The sequence below is a fragment of the Arvicanthis niloticus genome, chromosome 3, assembly GCF_011762505.2.
Source record: "Arvicanthis niloticus isolate mArvNil1 chromosome 3, mArvNil1.pat.X, whole genome shotgun sequence".
In the NCBI taxonomy this organism is placed as follows: domain Eukaryota; kingdom Metazoa; phylum Chordata; class Mammalia; order Rodentia; family Muridae; genus Arvicanthis; species Arvicanthis niloticus.
The window spans coordinates 108,359,187-108,368,119 of record NC_047660.1 but is presented as its reverse complement, the minus strand read 5'-3'; the positions used below and the strand labels follow the sequence as shown (position 1 = coordinate 108,368,119).

The 8,933-nt window shown below is 49.1% G+C and overlaps 1 protein-coding gene across 1 annotated transcript; it reads left to right on the top strand.

Annotated features, from left to right (window-relative positions):
* Positions 1–4: 4 nt before the first annotated feature.
* Inha (inhibin subunit alpha) lies at positions 5–3,697 on the top strand. Its single transcript, XM_034497743.2, has 2 exons — positions 5–1,006; positions 2,667–3,697. Exons 1-2 carry the CDS (start codon positions 736–738, stop codon positions 3,494–3,496), a joined length of 1,101 nt encoding a protein of 366 aa, XP_034353634.1. The 5' UTR covers positions 5–735; the 3' UTR covers positions 3,497–3,697.
* The last annotated feature ends 5,236 nt before the right edge of the window (positions 3,698–8,933 follow it).

Sequence of the window (8,933 nt, the reverse complement as noted above, 5' to 3'; positions counted from 1 at the left end):
CCCCCTCCCACAGCCTGGGCCTCTTTCCCCTCCTCCCTCCCACCTCCGACCGCCAGGTCTCCAACTGCCGGCCAGGCTTGGGCTTGAGTGACTTTGTCGCCTGCAGCTGCCAATCCCAAAAATATTCTCTGATGACACAGCTGGAGGACAAGAGCCCAGACTGGCTCCTCCAGGCTAAGTATAGAACAGGCTGGACCACCTGCCTAGAGTCTCAACCCTAGGTCTTCCCTCCCACATCGGCCTAGCAGCTGCTATGGTTGAAAAGAACCCCAGAAAGTCTGAGGGGGTTGGTGCATTCTGTCCTCCTGACAAATGATTTGATGACTGGCCAACCTTAAGCACCCAGGCACTTGTGGTACCTGATGTAGACTCACACGTGTGTGTGTGTGTGTGTGTGTGTGTGTGTGTGTGTGTGCGCTTGAGGAGTGGGTTGTATGCTTGCCTGAATGGGTCAGGTCACTTGGGGTGAATACCCATTACAGCCCCTTCCCCCACATTCTTGGCGGGAGTGGGAGATAAGGCTCAGGGCCACAGACATCTGCGTCAGAGATAGGAGGTCTCAATGCCATGGGCAGGGGCAACTGAGACTGTAGGGCGTGGGAAGGACTGGGGGAGACTGGGGTGAGAAGGGTAGAAGAAGGCTGGCAGTGGAATGGGGAGGGGAGAGTGGGAAGGTCCTAGACAGAAAGGGCACGGGGCAGAGTGTGGGTTCCCTGTCGTAAGGACAAGTGAACTATGATGATCCAGCCGTCCCTGCTGCTCCTTTTATTGTTGACCCTACAGGGTGTAGACAGCTGCCAGGGGCCCGAACTTGTCCGGGAGCTTGTCCTGGCCAAGGTGAAGGCTCTATTCCTAGATGCCTTGGGGCCCCCAGCAATGGATGGGGAAGGTGGGGGTCCTGGAATAAGGCGGCTGCCTCGAAGACATGCCCTTGGGGGCTCCGTGCACAGGACCTCTGAACCAGAGGAGGAAGATGTCTCCCAGGTCATCCTTTTCCCAGCAACAGGTAATGACTTGGGGCTTGGCAAGACAGCTTTGAAAAGTAGCCAGCACCTATTTCAGGGGCTTGGGTATCCGGCAGCTCTGGGTGTGAATGGCGGCTACTCTTGCTTTGTGGCAAGGGGCCAGTTCCTAAGCCCCTCTGATCAACATCAAATAGGTGGCAGCCTCTACTTCTCAAGCTGGACTGATCCAGTGAGCCTAGCACACCTGGAATTGTGAAAGGGAAGCTAAGGCTCTGGAGAGACAGAGCTCAGGTTGCTGTCTACTGTCTGTCCTGTGTGTCCTCTGCCCCCCCCATAATCCCCCCCCATGCCCTGTTTCATTAGCTTTAGGCAGTTGGGACTTGAGAGGGTCTCTGATGTAGCAGAATGCTTAGTTGGGGAACCTGTCTGTGTTCCCAGGAGTCTCTTACTCATCCCTGCATGTGTTTTCCATATCCACATGAATGACTGGATGGGGGAAGTCCTGCTGGGCTCTTCCGGTCTAGCCCACTCTGAGGTCTCCTCCCTTCCCTGCCTTCAGCCCCTGGCAGCATAGTAGCAGAAAGTATGGATTTCAGATCAAGTGGAATCCCTGTCTTGCCACTTACTAGCTGACTGTCAGTCTCTTCAGTGTCTTGTCTTGAGAGTGGATCAGTTGTTCGAATTTATAATGAGACTGTGTTCTAGTCTGGCCCCAATTGCCAGTCTTGGCGACAGCTGTCCCATATTCACTATAGTCTGTGTGCACACTGGAGTAAGAATGGCAGCTGTCCTTCACTGGGAAGGACTGACCTCTGTTCTCTTCCCCTTTGCCTTCCATTCTTTCTCTTTTCCTCCTCCTCCTCTGTCCATGTTAGTTTATGCATATGCCTGTGTGTGTGTGGAGGTCAGAGGTCAAAGGCTGACACTGAACACCTTCCTTAGTCACTCTCCACCTTAGTTTTTGAGACAGTCACTGCAGTAGAACCTCACTAGTTAGTTAGACTGACTGGCCAGCAAGCCCTGAGTGTCTGTCTCCTCAGGACTGTTTTGAGAGTGCACCCTGCTCTTTATGTGGGTACTGGGACTGAACTCTGGTCTTAATTCTGAAACAACAAGCATTTTACCAACTGAGCTGTCTCCCTACCCTGTAACCTGTCTTTAAAAACACAGAAATTTGTCATTTAAAGATTCTGACATTTAATCCCAGCACTTGGGAGGCAGAGGCAGGCGGATTTCTGAGTTCGAGGCCAGCCTGGTCTACAGAGTGAGTTCCAGGACAGCCAGGGCTACAGAGAAACCCTGTCTCGACCCCCCCCCCCCCAAAAAAAAAGATTCTGACATGCAGAGGTAAAGCAAAAGCAACAAAACACACTCACGCATCCAAGACATAGGGATCACTTCGTGGTGTATACCTGAGGATAAAGTAGAGAGTGAAATGGATTCTTACGCATTGCCCTTTGTATTAACTGGTGAAACCGCTTAGGAGAAAATTTACCAATGTCATGTTTTGATGATAAATAGAAAATTGGGGAGCCTCTGTCAGCTTTCTCAAGACTCCAGGGGATGTCCGGGTCTAAGTGGCACCCGATGTTTGAGACGTAGTCTGCACTGGAGCATGGCACCCACGTTCTTTTCAGGTGGAGGTGTTTCAGGTACCACAGAACAAGGCTACCCTCTCTTTCCCTTTTCTGTCCCTTGCAGGTACCACCTGTGAGGACCAGGCAGCTGCTGGAGGGCTCACCCAGGAGGCTGAGGATGGTCTCTTCACTTATGTATTCCGGCCATCCCAGCACATACGTAGCCACCAGGTGACTTCAGCCCAGCTGTGGTTCCACACAGGACTAGACAGGAAGAGCACAGCAACCTCCAATAGCTCTGGGCCTCTGCTAGATCTTCTGGTGCTATCATCTGGGGGGCCCATGGCTGTGCCTATGTCCTTGGGACAGGGCCCTCCACGCTGGGCTGTACTGCACCTGGCAGCCTCTGCTTTCCCTCTGCTGACCCACCCCATCCTAGTGCTGATGCTGCGATGCCCACTCTGTTCCTGCTCAGGCCGGCCTGAGACTACTCCTTTCCTGGTGGCCCACACTAGGGCTAGAACACCCAGTGCGGGGGAGAGGGCCCGGCGTTCAGCTCCCTCGATGCCTTGGCCTTGGTCTCCTTCAGCTTTGCGTTTGCTGCAGAGGCCTCCAGAGGAACCCGCTGCCCACGCCTTCTGCCACCGAGCTTCCCTCAACATCTCCTTCCAGGAGCTGGGCTGGGACCGCTGGATCGTACACCCTCCCAGTTTCATCTTCTACTACTGCCATGGTAGCTGTGGGATGCCCACATCTGACCTGCCTCTGCCAGTCCCTGGGGTTCCCCCTACCCCGGTTCAACCCCTGTTTTTGGTGCCAGGGGCCAAGCCCTGCTGTGCCGCACTACCAGGGAGCATGAGGTCCCTACGTGTAAGAACCACTTCAGATGGAGGTTATTCTTTCAAGTATGAGATGGTACCCAACCTTATTACACAACACTGTGCTTGTATCTAAAAGCACCTTGTGTCCTCCTTCCACAGCAGATGGCCACCATCATCTCACCATCCCAGGTCGTTCCTCTGCTAGGAGGAAGGCGGGTGTGGAAAGTAGACAGTTCCACTTCCTTTTCCCCTACATCTTTCTGTGTGAGGGTTCCATATCCCGCTCCACCCAGGTCCTGTGAATAACAATAAAGAAGGAAGTGTGTGTGACTTTGTATGCATTCCAGGCTGTCTTTGATAACGGGGTTGGGGAGGTCTGGGGTCAAAGAATTGCATTGTGGGATTTTGAGTTAACTCAACTGCTTTTGGCTTTAGAGATCAATAGTCTAAGAGGTAAAATTAGATATGAATTTGTTGGGAAGCTGCCAAGTATCCCAGAGCTTTGGACACCCACTCTAAAGACACATTGTCCCTTTACAAGCTGAACTTGACATGTCACACAGTCTATCTTGCCACACCTAAAAGAAAGTTACAATCAATGTGGTTTCATCTAAGGGTGACATACTCCCCCTACCCCCAATACACACACACACACATGTAGCCATTCTCTGGTCTGGCTGACTGGTGTCTAGCTCAAGGTCAGGGGATTCATAGACATTGCAACCCAGCTGGACAATTGTGTAGAGCAGATCTTGATGCCTCTTGAAAGCTTGGGTGGGAAGAAAGGGGCAAATGTGTGAATTGACAATGCCACAGAGAAACTCAAGGAGAGAGGCAGTGTCATACTGAAGTCTGATGACCAGAACGAAGAGCCAAGAGCTCCCATTGGCTGAGGGTGTCAGGATTGCTAAGAAACTGGTTTTGGACCTCTCATCCATCCCCTAATGACTCCCACCCTTTTTTGAGACAAGGTCTTACCTTATAGCCCAGGCTGTTTTTGAACTGAAGGCATCCTGCCTCAACTTCCCAAGCGCTAGGAGTTACAGGTAGAGCCTCACTAACCTGGGTGGGACTCAGGCTGTCTTGGTGCTTCCTCTGTATCTTTACACGACATTTAACTTAGTATATAATGTCAGAAAGATGGAGAGATAAGCCACAGCTGGGGGAAAGTGTGCTTTTCAGTGAACTGGTCCATACACTTAGTATGTACACCGAGGAAAGCAGGGCATGGTAATAAACCTGTCTGTCTGTCTGTCTGTCTGTCTGTCTTTCTATCCTTTTTATCCCTCATTTGTTTCCTATCAATCCATCTTGCCTCCAGAATGGGGCATTAAGAACTTCCTTCTCTGGATTTTTTTTTCACACTTTATTATTTCAGGGTACTGGCTCCGAGCCAGTATGTATGTATGTGTGTATGGTATGTATGTATGTATGGTATGTGTGTAGGAGTGGGCTGGGGTATTCAATCCATCAGCATGGGACACAAGAGCACTTTTGGATCGTGACTGAGGACTCCGGGTGTGTTTTTGTGCTAACAGAGCCTCCGGCTTGTCAAAGGCTTCCTTCAGGCAGCCCAGCAAAGGGTAGACACAGAGGGAAAGAATCCCAGAGGTCAGAGTCCTTTCAACACCCCTCCCCCACCTGAATAAACCTGAAAGAGCTTCTATTCTTGGCAGCACAGGGGCCCCCCGGGGTAGGCTCCCCACACAAGACTCAGACTTGGCTCACTCATCCTAGGAGGCTCTGAAGGCATAGGGCAGACAGGGCTGAGTTCACAGCTTAGTCTTTCCCAGTACCTTCATCTCCACCAGCGTTAGAACTGTGTTGTTAGAACTGTGTTGTACTCAGGGTTCTGTGCTCCCTACTAAGAGGATTGGGGGAATACACCGCACAGGCATAGCCAGTGGGATCCAGGACTTTTTCTCAAGGTTGTCTATGTTCTCTTGTTCCCTGCCTGGCTTCCTGGCTAGGCTTCTCTGCCCAACACCAAGGCCTTTCCTTGGGGACTTCATCTTCTTAGCCCTGCCAGTTCTGTATTCTTTCTACAGAGACCCTCTATGTCGCTGTGCTGCTAGACGGCTTCTGTCACTTGGAGGTAGAAGAGTTCTGAGGGCTGGGAACACTCTACTTAGGGCCACAGGACCCTGCACTAGGCCAGTTGGCAAATGGCTATTGCCAGTATAATACGTGCCCAAGACAAAGCAAGAAAAAGACAGAACAAGAAGTAAATGATCTTCCACAGTGGCAAATACATTCATTTTAAAGAGCCATTATTTATTCTGAAATTATTTTCCATCTTTTCTGTCACACACACTTGAACACAGACAGGGTCCACCTATCCCTGCCCCCACCTCTAGTGCTGAGGTTACAGACGTAAGCCTCCACACCAGGCGTTTACAGGGATGCGGGCCGTTCAGACTCAGGCTCTCATGTTCACACAGTGAACACTTTTCCTTCCAAGTCATCTCCTCTGCCCCTCCCCCTCTTCTTTCTGGGTAGGGACTCACTATGTAGTCCAAGTTACTCTTAAACTCAAAATTCTCCTGCCTCCCCAGTGCTGAAAATTATAGGTAAGGGACACCAAAAACCAAAACCCCAAACAAAATCAAATAAATAACAAAAAGAGATTATGGAGGAGCCCTGTTGGGTTATAGAGGCAGAGCCTTCACGGAAGGGAATTGGGAGCCTGTAACTGTGTGAGGGAGCACACTTCCTTCCATCACATGAAGATTCCATAACAAGGCACCATCTGGGCAGGGGAGTGTGTGCCTTCACTTGGTCCTGAATCTGTCAGAACTGTGAGCTTGCACTTCCAGTCTCTGAAACTGTGAGAGAGCCGTTTCTATTGTTTATCCGATGTGGTCCTGGGACTTTTCACATGCTAGAAGCGTTCCACCACTCAGTGACATCTCCAGTCCAATCTCTGTTATTTCAAAATCACACCATATAAGGTATCTTGTTGCAGCAGGAACAAACCAAGACAGCAGCCAATCACAGCCCTCCAGACTTCGCGGACACAAATCCCAGTCATTGCTCAATCACATCAGTTTCTCAAGCCCTCAGTCTCCTGCAGGCCTCCCGTGCTTCAGCACTGCCTCTTTCAAAACAATGGCTCTGATGTCATCTCTTCCGTGCCTCTTTCCTAACTCCCAAGTAGCAAAGGTTCTGTCTCTTTTTATTGCTTCCTTTTTTTTTTTTTTTTTTTTTTTTGGTTTCTCGAGACAGGGTTTCTCTGTGTAGCCCTGGCTGTCCTGGAACTCACTCTGTAGACCAGGCTGGCCTCGAACTCAGAAATCCGCCTGCCTCTGCCTCCCAAGTGCTGGGATTAAAGGCGTGCGCCACCACCGCCCGGCTCTGCAGTTTTCTTTAGCTTTATTTTCCAGCTTTTTTCCGTTTAAGCGATCACAATCCCTCCCCCCAAGAAATAAACTTGCCTTGCTAATTTTATTTGTCCCCACCTATGCACAGCACTTAGTGCTAGGTACAACGCAGCTAAAGGCTCAGAACAGCTGTACATAGCAGGCACTGACGTCATACCCACTGTACACATAGGGATGCGGCACAAAGAGCCGAGATTTGGACCCCAGAAGTTCACAAGTCTGTGTATCCCTCTATACCATGGCCTCTCCTTCTTCCCGAGGAGACAAGAGAGTATTTGTGTCCATTGATGAGGACATCCTGAACCCAGACAATCACTTTTAATCTCAAATCACCTTGTCCATTTGCATTCCCTGTCTTCCTTTCCCTCCCCCACTCTCCTGCCTGTTTTGTCCGAGCTTGTCTGATGCTCTGGTCTGAACAACGGTATCAGTCCTGTCCATGTTACTTTTTGCTTCCCACTCTGTTTCATGGGCTCACTTCTGCATGCCAATGTTTCTCTTTGTGAGTCTATGGGTGATAAGACCTCTGGAGAAGTCTTTTATTTTTGTAGTTAATATGATGTTCCAATAAACATTGGAAGTTTTTCTTCCCTTGTTTGATATTTGCGGGGGTGGGGTGGGGTGGGAGTCCTTATTACAGAGCCTGCAATCACATCACAGTAGACCTATATGTTAATTTTATAAACGTCCTGATTGGCCATTGCTAGGCCCTTTCAAACAGAATTTCCTATGTTTTTGGTTTGAAATTTAGGATGTTTTCTTCTTTTATTTGTTTGAATATAATGTCTTCTCACATGGTATTTCTTTCTTTCCTTTCTTTCTTTAAAAAAAAAATTGTTTATTTTATGTATGTGAGATACACCTGAGGAGGGCATCAGATCCCAATTGCAAATGGTTGTGAGAACACCATGTGGTTGCTGGGAATTGAACTCAGGACCTTGGGAAGAGCAGTCAGTTCTCTTAACTGCTGAGCCATCTCTCCAGATCCCTCCCCCCTTTTTGAGACGGGTTTTTCTGCCTGTCCTGGAACGTGCTCTGTAGATCAGGCTGGCCTCAAACTCATAGACATCAGCCTGCCTCTGCCTCCTGAGTGCCTGAATAAAGGCGTGCACCGCCACCAACCCCCAGCTCTATTCCAGGTGACATCAAAAGTTTTAGTTGATTCTCAGAATTAAGACAAAAAAAAAAAAAAAAAAAAAAAAAAAAAAAAAAAAAGGTTGTGTATGGAAGTACATGCCTTTAATTCCAGTACTTGGGAGGCAGAAGCTAGTCTCTGTGAGTTCCAGGCTATCCTGGTCTACATAATAAGTTCCATTTTTTTATTACACTTATTTATTTTGTATATGTGTGTTCATTCCAGAGCACATATGTGGAAGGAAACTTGTAGGAATCAATTTTTTCTACCATTTGGGTCCCTGGTTTGGAACTCAGGTCATTAGTCTTGGTAGCAAGAGCCTTGACCTCCTGAGCCATCCTGCTGGCCCTCTCCTTTTAATTTTTAAAACAAACACTGTCCATATTTTGTGTGATGCATGTGCTAAGAAGATGTACGAGCTCCTGATGAATGGGGCCTGCTTCCGCCTTAGTCTTGAAAGCCATCTTAAAGTAAAGTCAAACTCGGTTCATTTCTGTTTATGATAAAATCTCTGCTTCTCGAGGACTAGGCTGTGCCCCACCTGTAACCTTTGCTACAAATGGTTCTGTACTATCTGTTCCAGGAAATGGCAAGTAGTTGTGACTACCCTGTGTTAGCATTTTGTCTAAGCTTTGCCCCACAGTTGCCTGGCAACAGCCAGGTATGCCTGACTCACTGTAAAAGGGGCTGCTTGCCCCCTCCTCTCTCTCTTGCTCTCTTGCCTTCTTGTTCTCACTCTGTCTTCTCACCCCTTCCCCTCTCTCTTCCCATTTCCCCCCATTCATGTGCTCATGGCCAGCCTCTACTCCTCTCTCCCCTCCCCCACCTTTCTCTGCCTCTACCCTCTCAACTCCCCTCCCCATGCCTTGAATACTCTATTCTATACTTCTATACTATACCGTCATGTGACTGGCCCCTCAGTGGGAAGGGATGCCTCACTATGGGCACCCCCTTACCCTGTACCTGACTACACATTCACCAAACATATTCCTTTCTTCCTCCTTTGTTTTTTTTATAAACACAACATCTTGCAACCATGTCTTTGTTTTAGGAAG